At 44.7% G+C, this 23,349-nt stretch overlaps 1 protein-coding gene across 9 annotated transcripts in view; it reads right to left on the bottom strand.

The window, feature by feature from the left end:
• SH3YL1 (SH3 and SYLF domain containing 1) overlaps nt 1-23,319 on the bottom strand; it is a 46,322-nt gene extending 23,003 nt beyond the window's left edge. For 2 of the 9 annotated variants that reach the window (XM_002758066.7, XM_008981224.5), the window contains exons 1-3: nt 22,526-23,319; nt 4,380-4,490; nt 378-491 (exon numbers count right to left, since the gene is read on the bottom strand). In XM_002758066.7, the coding sequence (XP_002758112.3) occupies nt 378-491; nt 4,380-4,490; nt 22,526 (226 nt within the window). In that variant the 5' untranslated portion in view covers nt 22,527-23,319. Of the gene's footprint in view, nt 1-377; nt 502-4,379; nt 4,491-4,763; nt 4,871-5,020; nt 5,220-22,525 lie in introns of those variants that run through there. The other 7 variants (XM_035273368.3, XM_035273369.3, XM_078348534.1 and 4 more) reach the window with 7 other exon arrangements.
• Between the last annotated feature and the right edge of the window lie 30 nt (nt 23,320-23,349).

Below are 23,349 nucleotides of genomic sequence, written 5' to 3'. Positions count from 1 at the left end.
CCATAAAAAAAAAAAAAAAAGAAAGCAGCCATACCATGAAGTTGAGGGATAAGAATTCATATTAAACAAAAGAAATGCATATACTGCCGTGTTTAAATATTTGCTCCGTGGAAGAATTACAAAACGCATGCAAAACAAAATCGGGTCCACTGCCCAGACTTGTCTAATATTCTGAGGACAGAGAGGGACAGAAGGGCCGGTTCCCGCCCTTGTTCCCGACACCGAACCCGCGCTCGGTCAAGAAGCCCCCATTAGGTAAGTTTCTGCTGCTGTGCAGGGAACCTGCCCCACTCGCTCTGCAACGTGTTCATCCTGGAAGCAGACGGAAGAAAGAACGAGGATTCTCCACTCCCGTGAACAGATAGATGCCCACTTACCTCCGTCCGGAAGGCGCGCCAGCACGATCCCACTGCCTCCTCGGGCGGTCACCAGGAACCCGGCTTTGATCACAGACAGAATCGCAAGGCCTTTCGCCTTCGCAATTACGTGAGCTGTTAACGTGGAAAACAGTGGGAAGGTCAGCATTTTTATCTGGGTGCCGGGATAGACGGGCGTGTTACCCCGAGTCAGCGCGCAGGGGCTCTCCCTAGGAGTTCAGGGCACACAGGGGCAATGAACAAAGGTCACTCACTGAACAGCCGGGCACAAGCCTCTCTATTCCCACGCATGTTTCTGTGTTTGCTATTTCTGCGGCGCTAAACACAACATCTTAAATAGCCCCAAATCCTGCAAAGTATTTGCCCTGCTAATAGACATCAATAAAATATCTTTCAAATATCAAATTTATTAGACAAATTATTTGATAAATAAATTAGATAAATTAGATATTTGAAAGAGATTTTACTGTTATCTATTAGCAGGGCAAATATTTTGGCAATTTCAATTAATTTAGAATATAGTATACAATGTAAAAGATAAAAGTTACTATTTTCAAAGAAATTAAGATCCATACAGTATTAAGGAAAAACTTTAAAAATTACCAAAAAGCCACATGAATTAGAACTTTGATCTTAAAGCCATCTAACTAAATTAACCTTGTATAAATATATACATTTGGATTCAAAAACAGAAAAAAACTTTTTCAATGTTGAAACATTTTTAACATTATAAAATGATCTGTTAGAGCATTCAAGTACCACTTAACTCCTAGTATACTTATAATATGTTCAATTTAAAAATATTGGCTTAGTCACATTTCAGAGACGTTCATTACGTAAATGAGGGTTATTACTATATGTATCCACTGAATGTAGTGCCACACTACTCTGTGAACCTACAACACAATAATACCTCTTTCAAACTAACGAGGGGAGCCTAGCATATGACTTTAAGCTAGTTTAGTTTATTATTATTTGTATCAAATATTCTGCCAAGAAAGTGAAGCCAGACATGGTGCTCTGGCACACAGAGCAAAGGCTTTGCAGATGCCCCGGGAGAACACTAAAATTCTCAGGTAATTATGCCACCATTTCAAGATTTACATTAAGAACAGACCCTTGGAAGTAACGGATCCAAGACCATGAAGTCCGCAGGCAGAACATGTGCGGAGCTGTTCTTAGAAAGTTATGGAGAACAAGGTTGCATCCTGGATGGCTGGCTCCTAAGTGTACTTTCCTTTTCTATTTTAAAAGGTTAGAACTACACTGTAACAAGACTGAAAGCTGTATTATACATCGTGCAGGTTTATATTTACAGCCACCTGTTGGCAGAATGTCTTCCTCACATTCTGTTTTCAACATTGTAGAGTTGCTATTGCTCCTATTGAGAATTAGATATTAGCAAAAGCAGGTTTTAAAATGAATATATTCCACATGTCAATTATATTTGTATAGATTTCCACTCAGATTCAGGGAGCTGAAATACTAATAATCCCTAAATAATCTGCCAGTTCGCTTTTGATTTATAACATAGAATGTCACGATTATAGATTTAATTGCTAAACTAAGCTTCACTTAACTCAGAACCCTAGCATTAGAGGAGGCCAGACACACCACTGGGAGGTCTAAAGACCTAGGTGTCTTGCTTTTTTTTTTTTTTTTAAGGTGGAGAGTTCTATAAATGTTTATTTGTTCTGGTGGAGAGTTCTATAAATGTTTATTTGTTCTGGATCTGAGTTCAAGTCTTGGATATCCTTATTAATTTTCTGTCTCATCGATCTATCTAATATTGATGTTGAAGTGTCCCACTATTACTGTGTGGGAGTCTAGGAAGTCTAAGGTGTCCAGGTGTCTTGTTTAAGTGCTTTGTAGATGCAGCTGATTATCCTGTGATGCAGCATCTCTGTTTTAATGTAGACTCCCAGGTGAGAGAAGTGAGCCTGTATCTCTGCTGGCTGTGGCACTCTCCTCACTGCCACACCCACACCTCGGGCAATCTCTTACTCACGCTACCACGCAAACAGAATGTCATTTTCCGAGCTTCACCCACTGAGAGTGACTCCTTTAGAGTACGGATACTGAAAATCTTACTTTGTCTTGTTGAGTTTTCTTTCAGCTGTAAAGCAGCGCTTCTGAAACTCCTGTGTGTGTGCCTCGCTGGGGCCGTGTGAGCAATGCAGACAGATCTGTGACGTCTGAGCACATTGCTCAGGAGCTCCCAGGGTCTGCCAAGGTGCAGGTTCAGACTGCACCTGGAGTGGCAAGGCTCTACCAAGCACTGTTTTCTCCAGACCGGAGAAGTCACTGGGCCAGTGCAACAATGATTAACGTCATGATTCACATTATTAAAACAGTAACAAATTTTTAAAACATTATTTAAAGCTCTATTAAATAACTTCAGATATCTGGCTTAGAAAAATTAAACTTAGCTCTTTAATTCAGGACTCAGAGTCATGCACTGTGATTAACTAAGCGGGAGGCTGGTCTGTAACACTGTCCAGACCGACTGGGATGAGACAAGTATGCCGTGAACACCCTCTGGAAATAACTAGAAGTGGTGATGAACAGGCCATGGTTTTCAAAGACGCCACCCGGACCAGAGCTTATGTGGTCACTAGTCAGAGAATGACTAGTCATAAGAATTACACAAAAAAACCACATGTCAAACACGCATTCCTCGACACACTACACTAAAAGTCTGATTCCGCAGGTTTGCAGTGCAGTTTAAGAATTCTGTTTCTATGGCCTAGGGGTACCGATGCACATCTGTGTTGGGAATCACTGATTAATGTCTTCTTAAACCACTCGAGAATGTAAATGTCTCATGTGCAAGGAGAAAACACAAAATTAAAATTTATGTATGAGATTAGCTGGTGAGTTTGCGAGGTTAGCTTGCAGAGTTCTTAGCACGCGATGCAAAGGACAGGCGAGGCTGCAGAGAGCTGAAGTGGAGCAGGAACATGTGGTGCTCAGGGCGCTGGAACCCCGGGGTGGGAAGCAGGAGGAAAAGCCTATGTAAAAGGGAGACACAGGGAGGAAAGAGGTCTGGCTGGTTTGCCTGATCTGCAGCTGGCCGTGTCCAGACCCCTTGCACCTGGAGTAACAAGGCTCTGTGAGGACTATTTCCTCATGATGGGAGAAGTGGCAGGAATGCAACAGTAATTAACATCATTATTATATCACTATTAAGATTATGATATCAATAACAAAGTTTCCAAACAGAGCTGAGTCATGTGCTGTGATTATGAGGGAGGCTGGTCTGTAACATTGCCAAAGTGACTTGGCATTTGGATCTCCTTTGCATGAAATGAGTTGTGCTGTGAACACCCCTGGAAGGAACCGGAAGTGGTGATGAAGAGGTCGTGGTTTCCAGAGCAACCCTGGGTCAGCCAAGAGAAAGATGCTGGTGGAACCACCTGTTTCCAGAGCATCCCTGGGTCAGCCATGAGAAAGACACTGGTGGAACCACCTGTTTCCAGAGCATCCCTGGATCAGCCAAGAGAAAGATGCTGGTGGAACCACCTGTTTCCAGAGCATCCCTGGATCAGCCATGAGAAAGACACTGGTGGAACCACCTGTTTCCAGAGCATCCCTGGATCAGCCATGAGAAAGACATTGGTGGAACCACCTGTTTCCAGAGCATCCCTGGATCAGCCAAGAGAAAGATGCTGGTGGAACCACCTGTTTCCAGAGCAACCCTGGGTCAGCCAAGAGAAAGATGCTGGTGAAACCACCTGTTTCCAGAGCATCCCTGGATCAGCCATGAGAAAGACGCTGGTGGAACCACCTGTTTCCAGAGCATCCCTGGATCAGCCATGAGAAAGACACTGGTGGAACCACCTGTTTCCAGAGCATCCCTGGATCAGCCATGAGAAAGACGCTGGTGAAACCACCTGTTGGCACTGATGGAGGCTTCTGCCTGAAATGGAGTGTCGAAGAAGGCAAAAAACAACTTAGGAAAAAAACATTTAGACACAAACAGCACTCATCCTATTTACCTACCAGGAATGATCTTATCAGGTCCATTTCTGGAAGTTATTTCTGTGAATTCTCTTAATATTTTGGCAGCCTTTTTCGCTTCTGATTTCAAATTGGAAGGTATAGGGTTATTCACTGAAAGATGAGAAAAAGGTATTTTAATGAAAAACTCTACTAAATAGAAGTGAGACATTTATTGTCATTTCATTTTTCTCATATACAGCTGTCAGAGGTGTTCAAACCAGAGGGACTCCATCTTGAATGGGAGCTGGGCGAAACAAGGCTGAGACCCACGGGACTGCACTCCCAGGAGTCACAGGCTGAGATGCGAGGTCCACACAAGATACAGGTCAGGAAGACGTTGCTGATAAAACAGCATCTGGCGAAGGAGCCGGCGGCCAAACCCACCGAAATCAGCGTGGCAAGGGGGTCGTCCTCACTGCTCATTTAACATTAATTCTAAGGCGTTAGCTTGCTAACAGACACTCCCACCAGTGCCATGACGGCTTACGAATGCCACGGCAACGTCAGGAAGTTACCCTGTATAGTCTGAAAAGGGGGGGAACCCTAAGTTCCGGGAATTGCCCATCCCTTTTCCAGAAAACTCACGAATAATCCACCCCTTGTTTAGCATGTAATTGACAAACAGCTCTAAGTGTCCTTACTCAAGCAGCCCAGGCCGCGCTCCGCCTACGGAGCACCCTTCTTCCTTCCTTTACTTTCCTGCTGATAAACTTGCGTTCACTTCACGCTATGGACTCGCCCCAAGTTCTTTCCAGCGTGAGTGAGGTCCAAGAACTCCCTCCTGGGGTCTGGATCGGGACCCACTTTCGGCAACTCAGTGAAGCATCAACACAGCATGGCCTACAAAAAAATGAACTGTGAACCCCCACTGACGATATCATCCCTCTTTCTTCAAATGAATCAGATCCATGTTGAGAGTGGGAAACTCTAAACTCTCAGAATCTCACAAGTTATAAAATCCTGGGACCCTAAAGGACCTTAAACAAAACCTGGCCAAACCTCCCCATGATGCATCCTCTTCCTGCAATCAACACACTTTAATACTAATTTAAAATAACAATTAAAATTTTAAAGTAAATATATTTTGTAACCATAATATGTAGTATAAGATTTAATATATTTTGTTATTCTTGTCAGAAATGTTGGAACGGCTGCCTGTAGACTTTCCTATTAGCAAAACTCCAGGAGACGCAGGCATTGAATCTACAGGTAATGACACCTGCACTTCAATGACACGACATTTTCACGTGGCCTGGACATTCACACACTCGTTGGAGGGTTTGGCATAACGAGCTCACACAATCCTTCCAGCTCTGAAGTGCATCAGAGAAGGGACCAGGGATCAGCAGAGCAAAGAATCTGAGTGACGTCGGTGCAGGCCCAGGAGAGCCCTGAGGCTGAGGAGCTCTTGTCTCAGGGTCTACAGTTAAGACGCACATGGTAACTGCGGGACCTCAGGACCTGGAAGGTGGAAGGCGTTCGTTTCCACTGTTTCGCCTTGGTCGTTGGCAGAATGTAGATAAAGTATCCTAAAGGAAGCTTGCTTTTGTCAAGGGAAATTAAATCTCAGGACCCCAAAATCACAAGCCAAGGGAAGAGTCCAGCTGGGAACTCTGCCAGGCAAACCTGCCTCCCATTTTATTCCTCAATAAGATGGCTGCAAAGGTATGAAGCCACACACCTCCTCACAATTTGCCCACAAGGAAGTCCCTTGTGGACAAAAGGAAAACAGAACTCAGACTCACCCCTCTGTTCACGGAGACAAATGCATATCTGAGTGTTCCCTTTGCCCTGTGGTTTCACTAAACCAGACTAAGGCATAAGTGACATTCCTGTACATCGTACTCAGGGAAAGGCTAATCAGAAACTCAGAAGAATGCAGCTGCTTGTTCCGCCTTTCTGGACGAAACCAATCTTACAGGTATTGATTGATGTCTCAGGTCTCCCTTAAATGTGTAAATCCAAACTATACCCAGACCGCCTTGAGCACGTTGTCAGGACCTCCTAAGGCTGTGTCATGGGCCGTCCTTAACCTTGACAAAATAAACTCTTAAAATTGACTGAGACCCATGTCATCTCTCAAGTGTAAACTCATGGTTTACACTTTCAACAGATCAAATGATCAAAGAGCATAGGGGAAAAAAATCCCCTTCTTTTATTTAGCCAAATATAAATATTTCTAATAAAATGTGATATATTTTGGTGCCTGGTATGTTTGAAAGATGTAATTTATTTTAAAAGTGAAAACTGGCTGGGCATGCGCAGCACTTTGGGAGGCCAAGGGAGTAAGATCACTTGAGGCCAGGAGTTTGAGACCAGCCTGGGCAACATAGTGAGACTCCTTCTCTCCCAATAAAAAGATTAAAAGAATCAGCCAGGCATGGTGCTGTGCACCTTAAGTCCTTGCTACCCAGGAGGCTGAGGCAGGGGGATTGCTTGAACTTGGGAGTTCAAGGCTGCAGTGAGTTATGACTGGACCCTCCACTCCAGCCTAGGTAACAGGGCGAGGCCCTGTCTCAAAATAAAATAAAATTTTATAAAGTGAAAACTGATTTAGGGTCATTTTGGAGTTCTAATTTCTTTAAAAGATGTCATTATCAGTTCTTTGTGGCTCAACGCAGGAGTATTAGCAAGATCCAAACCAGGAAAAAAAATCCATCCCAAGAATCATCAATGGTAGAGGAAGATATTTCCAGATACATTATACAAGAAATATTAAGAGTGCATGACCCATGTGTGCAGCTCTTCCCCTTTTAAAAACAAGTGGCGTCACAACATCAGTGTAGTTTCACCCTTTGCATCATTTTACTCAATGTTATTTCGGAATAGTTAAAATACTGGCTCTGGGTGTAGACCCTTCAGATGAACTTCATGAGATACAATTTACAAAATGAAATCTACCTGCATTACAGGCATAGCTCAGTGGGCATGGACAGAGAGAGGTACAGACCACGCCTGACCACTCCATCCATGCCTTCTGCAGTGGCCACTCCTATGCCCAGTCCCTGCCACAGGTTGGCGCCAATCTGATGATTTCTGTCCCTGTGCATGAATTTTGTCTGTGTCGGAACTTCACATAAAGTCATCAGTGTGTGTTCTTTTCTGTCTAGCTGATTTTACGCACCACAAAAATACTGAGACTCATACACATTGCTGCATAGATCAAAAGCTCTTCCTTTTTGACTGCCAACTGGTATTCTAATGTGTGGACATAGCAAACTTTGTCCTTCTGGTCACTGTTGATGGACAATTGGGTTGCTTCCAGCTTTTGACTATTACAAATAAGACTGCTATAAAAATATTCCTTTTGTGAAAAAATGTTTTATTTCTCTTTTGTAATTACGTAAGATAGGAATTGCCAGTTCATGTGGTAAATGTGTATTTAACGATGTAAGGAGCCACCAAAGAGTCCTCTAAAGTGATTGTACATCTTAGGGGTCCACCAGAAGTTTATAAGGGTTCTGGTTATTCCATATGCTCCCAAAACTTGCAATGTCCAGTTTTTAAAATTTTAGTTATTTTAGTGTGTATAAAGTGGCCTGTCATTGTGGATTTAATTTAATTTCTCAGATGACTAATGTTGTTGAACACTTTTCTCTGTACTTATGTCTATACCTTGAAAAGTGTCCATTAAAATCTTTTGTCTGTGTCCTTTGCCCACTTTCTAATGGAGTTGTTTTTTGTTTGTTAATTTAAGTTTCTTATAGATTCTGGATATTAGGCCTTTGTTGGTATTTTCTTCTGTTCTGTAGGTTGTGTTTTCTCTGTTGATAGTTTCTTTTGCTGTTCAGAAGCTCTTTAGTTTTAGTAGGTCCCATTTGTCAATTCTTGTTTCTGTTGTAACTGCTTTTGGCATCTTTATCATAAAATCTTTGTCAGTGATTATGTCTACAATGGAATTTCGTAGGTTATCTTCCAGAGTTTTTATGGTTTTAGGTTTTACATTGTTAAAGCAGGCTAAATATGACACAAGAAGGACTCCATTCTTCTATATTTGAGCCCCTGTAGATGAACTGCAACCTAACTTAATATGTAGATAAAATTGAGAACCTAATTTACGAGTAAGCATCTGTAACAGTAGCTCAGTCTTGGCCAATTCCAGAGTGTTCAAACTGTTCAAATAAGGCGAATGATGAGCTGTAACTCATCCAGTTGTTTCTGTACTTCATTTCTGATTTCTGTACATCACTTCCTTTTTTTTTTTTTTTTTTTTGTCTATAAATTTGTTCTGACCACGAGGTATCCCTGGAATCTCTGATTCTGCTGTGATTCTGGGAGCTCCTTGATTCACAAAGCATCTGTTGCTCAACTAAACTCTTTAAAATTTAATTTGGCTGAAGTTTTTCTCTTAACAACATTCAAGTCTTTAATCCATCTTGAATTGATTTTTTGTGTATGGTGTAGGGAAGGGGTCCTGTTTCAGTCTTCTGCATATGGCTAGCCAGTTATTCTATCGCCATTTATTGAATAAGGAGTTCTTACCCCATTGCTTATATTTGTTGACTTTGTCAAAGATCAGACTATTGTAAGTGTGTGGCATTATTTCTGGGCTCTCTATTCTGTTCATTGGTCTATGTGTCTGTTTTTGTATCACTACCATGCTGTTTTCATTACTGTAGCTTTGTAGTACAGTTTGAAGTCAGGTAGCCTGACGCCTCCAGCTTTGTCCTTTTTGCTTAGGATTGCCTTGGCTATTTGGGGTCTTTCTTGGTTCCATATGAATCTTAAAATCATTTTGTTTTCTAATTTTGTGAACAGTGTCATTGGTAGTGTAATAGAAACAGTATTGAATCTATAAGTTGCTTTATGCAGTATGGCAATTTTAATAATATTGATTCTTCCTATCCATGAGCATGGAATGTTTTTCCACGTTTGTATCATCTCTGATTTCTTTCAGCAGTGTTTTGTAATTCTTGTTGTAGAGATCTTTTACTTCCTTAGCTGTATTCCTAGGTATTTTATTCTTTTTGTGTAAAATAGGTGTTTTAAATAGTATACTCTTTTGACTGAATCTTCCTCTAGCTGTGAGCTATGTTTTCCTGTTTTTACTTCTTTCTAGTAAAAGAGCATTGTAGATACTACCTGTTGAGTGCCTAGATTTCACTGTCTCCCTTAAAAGTGTTGACCTTTGTGTTAGCAGGCAGTGAGTAACCTGCAGATCAGCCTGATCATTTGTTGGCTTACTGTTGTGTTCTGTTTGTGTGTCTAGAGTAGCAGAACTATTTTACCCATCAAGGTGTGTCCCTTCTGGTCTGTCTCCTGGGTGCCTGGTTGTTGAATAGGCCCTCTCCATTGCGGCTCTTTGGAACAGCTGTCCCCAGCCTGGTGCAAGCACTGAGAATAGTTCACCTCAAAGCTTCAAGGCAGCTGTTCTTGCCCTGTTTTGCAAGTTTCACCCTACACAGATAGCACTTAACATTCAGCTGAAGGCTCAAGGAGATCCCTTTGCAGATTTCTGGAGCTCTTTCCCTTAGTGGTCCCACATTGCTAGGAACATGCTCTGCAAATTCCAGTTACCCTGGGCTCTTCAGACTCAACTTTTGCCTCTTCTTTTCAGCAGGAGCCTGAGCTCTGGGTGCCTCCTCCTTGTCCTGCAGTTTAGGAAGTGCTCCAGGCAGAAAATGGTCACTAATGGAGTTAACCCCGTTTCCCTTATCTCATGATTCTCAGACATGTTTAACATATGCAAACATTGCTCCACACACAGCTGCCCGGTTTCCTGGCTGTGAGTAACAGGAGCCATGTCGCTGCCATGGCCAGTAGCTCTCTGGGCGTTTTCCATTTGTTTTTTATGATGAGCAATGCTGACTTCATTTCTATCTGTCAAATGTTTCTCATGCACATTGTCCATTTACAGGGGGGGTTCTCTCTCTTTCTTATTGATTTATATATTAATGAAATTAATCATTTTTCTGGAATATGAGTTAATAATATTGACTCCCTGTCACTTGTCTTTTGAATCTGCTGCTTTTTTTTCTACTTGTTTTTTCTTAATGAAATCAAATCTGTCTTCTATCTTACAAGAGTCTTTTAACAAAACACAGCAATTTTCAAGTTCAAATGGGAAAATAAGCAAGAAGAGCTAGGAAAAAATACATAAAAGCAGAACAATGAGAGAGCCCAGCCTTGTCAGAACCTGTGACACATTACAAAGCCTCAAAGATTAATACATAATAGCAGATGTAAAATCAATTTACAAAAAAGAAAATTCAGAAATTGACCCAAATATATTTACAAATTTAGTATATAATAAAAGTGACACCTCGAGTCTATGTTGAAATGATGTACTGCATACTAGATAATGGTTGTTTGAGGAGAAAAACAAAAATCCATTCACAGCTTTGTGTTACAGAAAGATAAACTCCAAATTCATTGAAGATTTAGAATGTCAAATATCAAATTATGAAAGAATCAGCAATTATAGAACTTTGCTTTTCAGTTTCATAGTGGAAAAGACCCGACTATGGCAACATTTCTATATTTTTACATAATCAGAAATTATTTGTACAATGTGCAAGTACATTGTAAAATAAATGAAAAAGTACAGCTATGCAAATATGAAGGACAAAACACATCCAAAACATTATACCCATCAATACCGCTGTGTGTATTTTGATGTATGCTTCGATTGATTCCTATGGCTAAACATGTAGACTGTTTCCACTTTTAGCTTTTATAGGCGTTACTGTCAGGTAGTAATTATCTTGGGAGAGAATCTTTTTTTTTTTAAGATGGAATCTCGCTCTGTCGCCAGGCTGGAGTGCATTGGTGCAATCTCGGTTCACTGCAGCCTCCGCCTCCCTGGTGCAAGCGATTCTCCTACCTCAGCCTCCCATGTAGCTGGGACTACAGACGCACGCCACCGTGCCCAGTTAATTTTTGTATTTTTAGTAGAGACGAGGTTTCACCATGTTGGCCAGGATGGTCTCTATCTCTTGACCTCATGATCCACCTGCCTTGGTCTCCCAAAGTGCTGGGATTACAGGCATGAGCCACTGCACCCAGAGAGGAGAGAATCTTAAGAGTTGGAATTAGTAAGAAAAAAAAATGCAAACATTTTAAGGTTTTTACTATATTATCAAAAGGGTTTAAAAAATTGCTCATGTTTAGACCCACTGGCTGTTACAATAAAATGTAATTCCCACCGTTCCTAGGGAGGCTCAAAGAGGCGGCACAGGCTCATCAGAAGGAAAAGCCGGGATGCTGCAATTTGATGCAAAATTAGTTGAACATTAGAGAATGTTTCTTCTGCTCACATTTCCTGTTTCGTGTACTTTCTGTTCTTGTTTTTTTCCTGTTTTTTTTTTTTTTTTTTTTTTTCTGTTCTCATACTCCCTTTGTCTATAATTTTAATCATGTTGCGAGTCTATAGCTTGGCTGGCTGGTTTTAAATTTTACTGTAGTCTCAGTATTTGTCTTTACACGTGTAACAGCACTCTCTGAGCTTTCCGCTGTTTTCATCTGTTATCTATTATCATGAATACAGGCCACCATTTAAAAAATTATACAGCTATTACTGTACTCACCTCAAACTTATAATGGCATAGGATATGAGGTAGAAACCTAATGTCTGCAGAATATACAGCACAATTTATTGAATCACTAAAGAAAAATAATACTCCTTTAAAAATATATGACAGAGATGACATGGTAGTTAAATCATCCTTCTGGGATAAGTTGTTATCCATATTAAATGAAATATAGGATATAATATTACATTACATACCAAAAAATTCTATTAAAAGACTAAATATTAAAGACAAAATTTAATTTTTTTAGAATAAAATATGGATAATGTCTTTATGATTTGGGGACGGAACGAATTCCATACACAACGCACTGCAATAAAGGGAAACCACAGAAATACATAAAATACTTTAAAAAATAAGAATACATAGCCACAGACGGGAGACATTTGTCATACATATACATTACAGAGATTTCGGATATAGAATATACAAAGGTTTTCTAAACAATAAAAAACAACACAATAGAAAACTGGTTGAAATGTATAGTTAATTCACAGAAGAAATCTCCAGGGCTACTATGCAGATGAAAAATTTATCACATTGACTGGGAATGAGGGAAGTACAAAAAAGCCTACAATGAGTTACCATTTCACGTATTTTTTTTTATTAAAAAAGCTGCCAATCAGTGTATGGAAGGGTGTGGCACAAAGGGAGTTCTCACACCCCGTGATGGGAGCCAATCAGCATAGCTGCCTTCGAGGACTCGTTGGCTGCACTGAGCACAGTAGAGGTGTCATTTACCCCGGGACACCGCGCAGGGAGATGCTCACTAAGACAGCTATAGAGGTGTGCAGTGCCTACGAGGCTGTTTTACCCCGGGACACCGCGCAGGGAGATGCTCACTAAGACTGCCATAGAGGTGTGCAGTGCCTACAAGGCTGTTTTACCCCGGGACACCGCTCAGGGAGATGCTAAGACAGCTATAGGGGTGTGCAGTGCCTACGAGGCTGTTTTACCCCGGGACACCGCGCAGGGAGATGCTCACTAAGACAGCTATAGGGGTGTGCAGTGCCTACGAGGCTGTCATTTACCCCGGGACACTGCGCAGGGAGATGCTCACTAAGACACCTATGGAGGTGTCATTTACCCTGGGACACCGCGCAGGGAGATGCTCACTAAGACACCTATAGAGGTGTCATTTACCCTGGGACACCGCGCAGGGAGATGCTCACTAAGACACCTATAGAGGTGTCATTTACCCTGGGACACTGCGCAGGGAGATGCTCACTAAGACACCTATAGAGGTGTCATTTACCCTGGGATACCGCGCAGGGAGATGCTCACTAAGACACCTATAGAGGTGTGCAGTGCCTACAAGGCTGTCATTTACCCCCGGACACCGCGCAGGGAGATGCTCACTAAGATACCTATAGAGGTGTAATTTACCCTGGGATACCGCGCAGGGAGATGCTCACTAAGACTGCCATAGAGGTGTGCAGTGCCTACGAGGCTGTCATTTACCCTGGGATACCGCGCAGGGAGATGCTCACTAAGACAGTCATAGAGGTGTGCAGTGCCTACGAGGCTGTCATTTACCCTGGGATACCGCGCAGGGAGATGCTCACTAAGACAGTCATAGAGGTGTGCAGTGCCTACGAGGCTGTCATTTACCCCGGTACACCGCGCAGGGAGATGCTCACAGGTGTGCTCACTAAGACACCTATAGAGGTGTGCAGGGCCTACGAGTCTGTCATTTACCCTGGGACACCGCGCAGGGAGATGCTCACAGGTGTGCTCACTAAGACATCTATAGAGGTGTACAGTGCCGACGAGGCTGCCATTTACCAGGGACACTGTGCAGGGAGATGCTCACAGCTGTGCTCACTAAGACATCTACAGAGGTGTGCAGTGCCTACAAGTCTGTCATTTACCCTGGGACACCTCACAGGGAGATGCTCATAGGTGTGCTCACTAAGACACCTATAGAGGTGTGCAGGGCCAAGAGGCTGCCGTTTACCCTGGGACACCTTGCAGGGAGATGCTCACAGGTGTGCTCACTAAGACATGTGTAGTGGGTTGAATAGTGGCTCCATGAAAGATGGGCACCTGGACTCTCTGAATGTGACCAATTTTGGAAAAAGGGCTTTTGCAAGTGCAATTAAGAATCTCAAGACCAGATGATCCTCAATTACCTGAATGGGTCCTAAATCCAATAATGAGTGTCCTTACAAGAGACAGAAGACAGAGAGGCAGAGGTGGGAGTGAGGCAGCCATAAGCAATGGAACAATTGGAGCCACCAGAGCAAGTGTCAAGGACACTTGACTGGCTCCCTCTAGAAGCCCTGAGGGAGGGTCCTTCCTCGCTGTCCCTCGGGGCCTCTAGAGGAGCCAGCCTGGAAACTCCTTGCCTGCAGACTTCTGGCCTCCGTGACTATGTGAGAACAAATTTCTGTTGTAAGCAAAGCCGTTGGAGGTAGTTGTGATGGCAGCCGAGGAAACCGATGTAACATGTATAAGAATGTTTTCAATAGCAAAGTAATAAATTCACAAAACTGAATAAGCGAAACTTTCCTTAAGAGGAGGATGGACGTAGTTTGGGATAGTATTAAATAAGTTAGAGCTTTTTAAATAAGCTAGAGCTACATGCCTCAAGATAGAAAACTATAAATCATATTCAAGGGAAGAACGAGCTGCACAGAGAAGCATGGAGGACGATGCATTCACGTGACCGACATACACGCTTATGTCTAAAAGAATAAGGATGTTTGATCTGACGGTAAACACAGGTCGGCGAAAGACCAGAATCAGGGAGAGGAACACAGGAGGCCTGAGGAGACGCGTGCTCTTCCCTTAGGCCATGCAGGTCATGGGTGTACATTACACTATTCCCCAGTCCCTTGTGTGTCAGAAATATATTACATAAAAATCATTGCATAATCTGAGTATGGTATAATTAAAATATTTAAATATTAGTGGAAACATGACTACAGGTATAAAATGTATATTATGAATAATTACTCCACAAACTCATTTCAAAGCTTACTTCTCGGCGCCAACAATATGACTTGAAAAGGGTATGTGAAAGTAAAAAATGCACTTATTTTACACAAACGTGTGATCGCAGAAGCCCCCACCCCTCACTCCAGACACGCACAGGAACGAAATTTGAAAGACAAGGACTTGATGAGAGATGTTCCCTATGTTGCATGTCACGTAACATTGACAATTCTGGAATTTGAATTTTTAGGACCTCATAAGTTACTCATATTCTCAACAATCACGTACTTGTTTAAAATGAAAGGATTCCATTTTGATGATAGCCTTAAGACACAGAAAGCCTGATTTTCTTTTTACTTGCTTTGGTGAATACAGACAGAGACAAACAGAAAATTCTCAGAAGCACATAATTCTTATATCGGGAAGGAATCTTAAGACATCTGTTCAAAATGATGTCAACTTATCGGTATTCTTCTATTTTTTTATTACTAATGCTTTGATGATAAAGTTTACATTTAAAGGGTCTTATAAAACATATAAATGAGGAAAATTCCAAGTGAATATTGGGGCCATTAAAGTACATTTTACGGAGGTAGATTTTAGCCATGATTTGAGTAATGAAAATTCTTTCTTTTTTTTGTTTTTGTTTTTGAGATGGAGTCGGGCTCTGTTGCCCAGGCACGAGTGCAATGGCATGATCTTGGCTCACTGCAACCTCCGCCTCCTGGGTTCAAGCGATTCTCCTGCCTCGGCCTCCCAAAGGCTGGGACTACAGACATGCATCACCCTGCCTAGCTAATTGTTTTTGTATTTTTGGCGGAGATTGGGTTTTACCGCGTTGGCCAGGCTGGTCTTGAACTCCTGACCTGAAGTGATCTGCTTGCCTTGGCCTCCCAAAGTGCTGAGATTACAGACGTGAGCCACTGTACCTGGCCCCAAAATCAAAAAATCTTTCTTTGGAATTCTACAAGCGATCAAGAATAAGATACGTGGTCAGGGACATTGGCTGATACCAATTTGTCTGCTTATGAGGTAAATGCGTTGACTGTAAATCTGATGGAATGACGGGATGAGCTGCAGGGCTCTGCACAGGGAGGGCTCTGCAGCGGCTGTGGCGCTGGGACAGCGGCCGTCTGCCCACAAGTGCCTCCCGTGCCATCACTTGAAGCTGATGCATCGTTTCTACACTGAGGCAGTAAGGCGTGTGTTTTCTCCTCCCTCTTTCCTCATCACTTGCTGGATAAAGAGGACTTTGATGGCAGAGCCATGGCGGGAACGACAGCAGATCTCGGGGTCACCACCTGCAGGAGACTCTCCACCGCCAAACAACCACATTTGGCTGTGATGTGATGAAAGACTAACTCTCAGTGTGTTAAGAAATGGAGATTCGAGGACCTACTTGTTATTGTGGCTAACTTTACCCTGATTACTACATAAAAATCATTCGGATTTCTCTATGTGTTTGCTTAACAAGATAAAAAAGTATTTGAAATGTTGATTTTTGAACTTAGGGCTAGATTTGACTTATTTTTAATATGCATTTTAATCACTTAGGTGGAAAAATGAATAAAATACTTATCAAATGTAATTATATTGTATATTAACATATTTATATTTTTGATTGCATATTATTAATAATGTTACTTGCAAGCCCTCTAAAAGCGAAACAGTAATGCTGCCTTTCCAAATAAACATTAAAATGGATAAGGAGATGTGTTATCCTGCTGTACCAAGCGCTCCTATCGGCATGCACACCTTAGAACCATTTAAGGCTACAGGATTCCATCCTGCCCCTCCCTCATTAGGACCCCAGCCCCACTGACTCCTCTGTCTACACCTTCCTTCCTGTTCAGCTGGGGTAGCTGTGGCAGTCCAGGTCCAAGCAAGATGTTACAAAGAGGGAGGTGCGATGTGAGAGCGATTAACTATGACAAAAGATGTAACGCAACTGTGTGGCGTCCTGGGCTGTGAGAGTTCTCAGGAAGGAGGGCGTGGGACAGATTCAGCCCTCACTGGAAAAAGTGTGGTTCAGCCCAGAGATCAACAGAGATGCCCACGGCTGGACACGTCAGGGGTGCCGGTGAGCAGAGGCCACTCTGGAGAGAGGGGTCCGCAGCTGGTGGTGTGGACATGCAGTGGGAGCCCGGCTGGACACGTCAGGGGTGCCGGTGAGCAGAGGCCACTCTGGAGAGAGGGGTCTGCAGCTGGTGGTGTGGATATGCAGTGGGAGCCCGGCTGGACACGTCAGGGGTGCCGGTGAGCAGAGGCCACTCTGGAGAGAGGGGTCCGCAGCTGGTGGTGTGGACATGCAGTGGGAGCCCGGCTGGACACGTCAGGGGTGCCGGTGAGCAGAGGCCACTCTGGAGAGAGGGGGTCCGCAGCTGGTGGGCATGCAGTGGGAGCCTGGATGCTAGCCAGAATAGGGGCCCTTTGGGGCTGGGGGGAGGGTCTGATTTCTGAGCAGTGGGCTTGGAAAGGATTTCCCTAGGCCAGGTTGGAGGGGCCTCACCCTCTGCCCGAGGCTGGGGGTCTCCACTGGATGTCCCTCTCTCCCTAAAGACCCCTCCAGGACCCCCTCCTGAGGAAGCTCATGTCCTGCCCACTGCAAAGTGGTCACACTTCAAGGAATGCTGCTTACCCCAGAACATAAACTGGGTGGGGTGGGGCAGGCCTCTGGGAGCCGAGAGGCAGGAAGTTGGGAGCTGACAGTCGGGTTGGCCAGACCTGGACAGGTGGCTCACCTGTGGCCTCTAGAGTAAAAATGGCTTTTATATTTGTTAATGGTTGGAAAAAATCAAGTCAAAAGGAGAATAATATTTTGTGTAAAAACGCATTTTCAAAGACGAAATAGATGAAATCGCATTAGAGAGCAGCAGTAACAGCTGGACATTTGTGCTATATTTTGAGGATAAGAAACACTAACTGTACCTCAGTAAGTGAAATGTTGTACCCTCGACATACACAATTCCATTCTTCTCACCAGTAGACTTGCATTGCGAAAACATAATTATTATACTTTCAGTTTTTCCAATGAAAAATGCATGGAAATTCGTTCTCTCTTGCTACGGAAGTGCTTCTATATCTTTAATTTCACTTCTTGGCCTACGTGGCCTAACATACATACTATCTGGTTCTTTACAGAAAAAGGTTTGCCGACCTCTGACCTGTGGAATACAAATCATTCCTCAAGACCAACTTTAAACGTTACCTTCTACAGCAACCATTCCACACAGCCCTTCAAATACATGAACCTTGCGGGGCAGGGTGCCACTGTCACACCATTTGAATGGGATTGCAGCCACTGTTCACTTATAGGGCAAAGGCCCCCTGGACTCCGTTTGCCTCAGGGGCTCTCCTTTCCTCCTGGCAGCCGAGCATCCCACCAGGCTGCACGAAAACCACCTGAGAAGGACCTGGGAACAAACCCCTCACATCCTGCGTAAGTGGTCTGGGAAAGGCACCTTTTGTTCCTTTTTAAAAAAAAACATGCCGACACAGCATAACACCGACAAATGCTGACTTGATTATGCCTCTGGGAAGAGCCAATGGGGCCTGCTCCTTCCTGGCCTCCACTGGGGTCCTCTGTCTTCCCTAAGGTTCCGCCTCTGCTACTGACACTCAGACCTCAGATGCTGCCCAGGTTCTGTGGCTTCAAGCACCATTTATATTTGGTAACTTCCTAAGTTTTATCTATTCTTTAACTGTCCTTTAAATTCCAGACTTGCAATATCAACTGTAGCATTTCAAATGCAACATATTCAAATACTAGAACTCAAAATACCCACCTGCCTATCCCCCTGGGCTGGAGCCTTCCTCTCTAGGTAGATTCCATTGAGAGGCAGTGCTCACACCTGGGCCAGCTGTGATTTCTTAATTTCTCACATGCCCATAACCAATCCATCAGCAAACACTATGAGAACATAAACCTTCAAAACAGACTCAGAATCTAACTATGTTACGCCCCTCCCTGCTACCAGCCCCGCCCAGGAATACTACTTCTTGCTGGGCCTTGTGGCAGCCTCCTGGTTGTTAGATCCCAGCATTGGCCTGTATGGCCAGTTCTCCAAGGAAAGGCTGTGTCCAATGAACTTCTCAGACAGTATTACTGCACTGCTTAGACCTTTCCAGGTTTCCCATCACATGGAGACAGTCTGCACCATGGCAGACACACAAATGTGTGTATATCTCTCACTAGAATGTCAGCTCCATGAGGGTGAGCACATTGACTATTAATTGTAATATCCCAATTTTTTTTTTTTAAGACAGAGTCTCGCTCTGTCACCCAGGCAGGAGTGCAGTGGCATGATATTGGCTCACTGCAACCTTCACCTCCTGAATTCACGCAATTCCCTGCCTCAGCCTCCTGAGTAGCTGGAATTATAGACACCTGCCACCACGTCTGGCTAATTATTGCATTTTTAGCAGAGATGAGGCTCCATCATCTTAGCCAGGCTGGTTTTGAACTCCTGACCTCATGATCCACCTGCCTCTGCCTCCCAAAGTGTTGGGATTACAGGCGTGAGCCACTGCACCTGGCCGTGCCCAGTTAATATTGGTGGAATGAATAAAGCATTTTGTATGGCTTTCAGGATTAAAGGTGAAACCCTGTGAGGGATCCCTATGTAGACTCATTTGTATAGAAAATCCAGTGGATTTAGAAGACAATGTACTCAGTAACAGCAGTTTCTCAGCTTCGTAGACTGTGCAACATTTTCCAGACCTTGAGGGAGATGTTAGAGGGCAGCAAGGTGCAAGTGCCCCAAACAGCCTTTCTCCAGGACAATAGCAACAACAAACAAAGTCAAGCCGGAGCGGAGTACCAGGAGACCAGGGAGCTTACCCCAAGCAGAGGCTCCAAGAAGCCTCATAGACAACTCCACTGCCAGGAGTGCCCAGGAGAGGAATGGAGAGGGAGGCGAGAGCTCACGCCACAGTTTCCTCAGCAGAGAAGGTGTGGGTCAGCCAGTGAGTCCACCGGCGGAAGGAAGGTGCTACTGGCCTGTAAGAGAGCTGGACTCTTGGAATCTCATGTCCAATTCTGTGGCGTAATCAGCAGTGTTTCCTCTGCTATGCCATAAGACATACAGAGCATGACCTGATCAGAATGCTGATGGCCCGTTTTATCATATTGCCGAGGTTATGAAGATGCAGGTCATTACTAATGAAGCCTCTTACACCTCACATCATGGTTAGCATCTGAACTCTCATAAATGTCTTAAGTCCCTTGAATCACGCAAAATCTCTATAAATATTTAAGATTTTTTCCTAAAAAAAGGGTGGCTGCCAAACCTCAAGCTAAGAAACTTTCAGATAAAGTTTTCTTTAAAAAAAAAAAAAGTTTAAATGTTTGAAATTTTTATGGTAAAACATTTTTTAAACTAGAAGGGTTTATAAAATACAGGAAAGACAAATCAGCATAAGATCTGGAAATAATCTTAGGTATTGATCATAGGTCTATAAACTCAGGGCTAGGGTCACTGGAGTCACACAGGGACATTAGAACCCTACTTGGAGTAACTTGCCACCTGAGGAGAGAAAGTCGACTACTATTTCCAATCTAAACCTTCACCAAGGGTCAGGAATGAAAGCAAGAAGACCCAAGAGCCTCTCTCCAGCACTGTCATTACCAGAGCTCAGATTCCCAAACTTTTGCTTCCCTTATATTATTTTCTTCAAAGGACTCTATTATGAAAGGAATTGGTTTTCTAAGTTTTTATTAAATACGTATTCATCAAATTATTGAATATTACACTTTATGTGAAATGGAAGTTAATTCACTAAAATTCCATCTAAGATCAAAGGAACTGGAATGCTCCTAAAGATATACTTAGAATAAATTGAAGAAATCTTAGCCAAAAGAAAGTATATCTATCTAATCATTGAAAAGGCTTTCAAATGTTGCCTTAAGCTACTTTTATTAACAAAATTGTATTTTGAACCCCACTGCTTGACAACTATGGCCTTTGTTTCCTAAGTCAATTCTTACCTTTCTGCAGCCTTGGTTTAACTACTTCCTTTGTTTTAAGGAGACAAAGCCTGTCAGCTCTCAAAATAAAAACCTGTCTCTCTGGTCAGAACATTAACTCCCTGAGTCAAACTTTAAACCAGACTCCCATTGGAACACCAAGTGCCAGCCTAAGCTTGTTTCCAGTCCCCCAACCCCAGGCTGTGGCTGGGGAACGGAGAGGACAGAGGTTTCTCTGCTCCCTCGGGAGACAGGAAAGCCCTTTATTTATTCCTGCTATCCCTCTTCTCCAACTGAAGAGTGTGATCTTTGTACAGAGCAGGTCCGCACATGCCACACTGGTCTGACCTTTCTAGTGAAAAAAAAAAACGGGCTCTTCCCAAAGAAAATTTTTTAAAAACTTCATGTGCTTAGGTGTCAAAGCGCAGAGAATTAGGTCTTATCATGACACCACGCACTGGCAAATAAGCCAGCGCACAAGGCCTTGCGATGCCCTCAGCAAAGTCAGCGCAGCTTTCCCTTCGACTGCATCAACTTCCTAGGATTCTGTGGATGTGTCAGATCCTTATTTCTGAGGAATGAGAAATCTCCTGAGAATAAAGATTTCCTAAACAGAACAAAAGTATCAAATCACTCTTGATCAGCAAGCATCATTTTAAACTTTTTTTTTTTAATTTCCAAAAGATGAGGGGTAGCATTTACTAGTTTGACAGAAATTTTGCTTTAATAGAACATTAGTGAACCACATAACCATTCTCCTTAAACACGATAGAGAGCATGGAGGTTATCACTTTGATCATTTTAACCTCCAACATAGTAATTTGCAAACATCAGTTCCTAGACAAGTATTTCAATAACAGGTCGGCCCACGGGAGTAAATAGCACCTTAGCCTCGAGACCTGTTACTTCTCTGTGTGTGTGTACAGATTTTCTAAGTCATTACTAATTCAGATATTCCCTACATCTCAATAAAAACACCTGGGAGAACAAGAAATCAGGACAGGCATCTCCCGTAAGCAGAAGAGAAACCGGGCACCTTGCGGGGCAGCCTCGTGTCACTTTCCAACTCCGCGGGGGAATGGGATCGAATGAAGTGAAAAGGACACACTTCGGCCAACAGCGTAAATCCCATTTCCTAACGGGGGTCAACCGATTCAGGGCAGTTTCACACTTCCCTCAATAAGGAAAAACTATCTGAGGTCCCGCGCTCGCCCCGCCGCCCCGCGGCCCCAGCGCCAGGTTCGGGGCCTGGCCCTTCTCTTCCAGGCCCCGGGGGCGGAGGCGGGCAGACTCGAACTTCGCCGGCGCCCTAGCCAAGGCTTCCTCCAGCGCCTGCCGCGGGTTCCACGCGCATTCCAAGCGCGCGCGTCCGACCCAAGCTGCAGAGACGCCTCCGTGGAACCGAAGGATGGTCGCTGACACCTGGCCGGTCAAATATTAGGAAGTCATAAAAAACACGACCATCGCCAACATTGCAACTTCGCAACAGCTTTTCTAAAAATGGAAAAGACTGTGGCTAAACTTCAATCAGATTCGCTGTGGTCAAGAGAGTCCTGGAAAGTTTCTATCGCAGCTTTGGGCGGTTTGCGGTTACCAGGCGCGCGACCCTGAAACCCAAGGCTCCACCGGTTCTCCGTCCTCCTCCCGCCGCCGCCCCGTTCCGCACCGCTCCTCAGAGTGGGGGGCGGCCGGACAGGTGGCCCCCCGGTACTCACTGGTGCCCGCCGGCCGCGGCGCCCGGTCCCGAGGCTGCCCAGGAAGAGGAAGGCGCACGGCCCCGCCCCACGGACGCGGAGGCCCCAGCGAGCGCGCACCTGCGGCAGGTGAGGGAGGAGGCGGCGCAGGACACCTGCCGCTTACGTTTCGCTGGACAAATCCCACGCGCCCGCCGGGCGGCGCTGGGGCCTGAGCCCTTGGGGTCTTCGGAACCGCTCAGTCTTTCTGATCGAAAAGCCGAGGGGCCAGCGGCCGCTCCGGCGTTGGGGGCGGGGGTCTCGGGAGACGCCCAGGCCCAAGGCCGCCCTGGTCCCGCGTGGACCGCGCAGGGCTCAAGGTAGGTTTCCCGGCCGGGCCCGCCCAGCCCCTCAGCGAGCTCGGACGGCACGCCCCACAGCCAGCCACGTGCGCGGGACTCGCGCTGTGCCCCAACCCAGGTGGGGTACCCCCGGAGCCGCGAGGTCTGAGCCCGCACTGCAGGTGACCCACCGCCCAGCCCCAGCAGAAGACCCGCGGCCCCGCCCCTGCAGGTGACCCGCGGCCCCTCCTCCTCCAGGCGGCCCAGCCCGTCCCTGCAGGTGACCCACCGCCCAGCCCAGGGTGACCCGCGGACCCGCCCCGGGGCCCCACCTCCTTTAGGTGACTCCCCCCTCGTGGCCCCTCCTCCTCCAGGTGACCCCTGGCCCGGTCCTTGCAGGCGACGGACCCTCCACCTCTAGGGGACTTGGGGACCTGTCCCAGCAGGTGACTCACGGCACCGCCCCTGGACAGGACCCGTGGCCCCGCCCTACTCGGCCCCGCCTGCCCTCGTGCGACGCAGGAC

Source organism: Callithrix jacchus, chromosome 14, assembly GCF_049354715.1.
Source record: "Callithrix jacchus isolate 240 chromosome 14, calJac240_pri, whole genome shotgun sequence".
NCBI lineage: Eukaryota > Metazoa > Chordata > Mammalia > Primates > Cebidae > Callithrix > Callithrix jacchus.
This window is presented reverse-complemented; position numbering and strand designations above follow the sequence as displayed.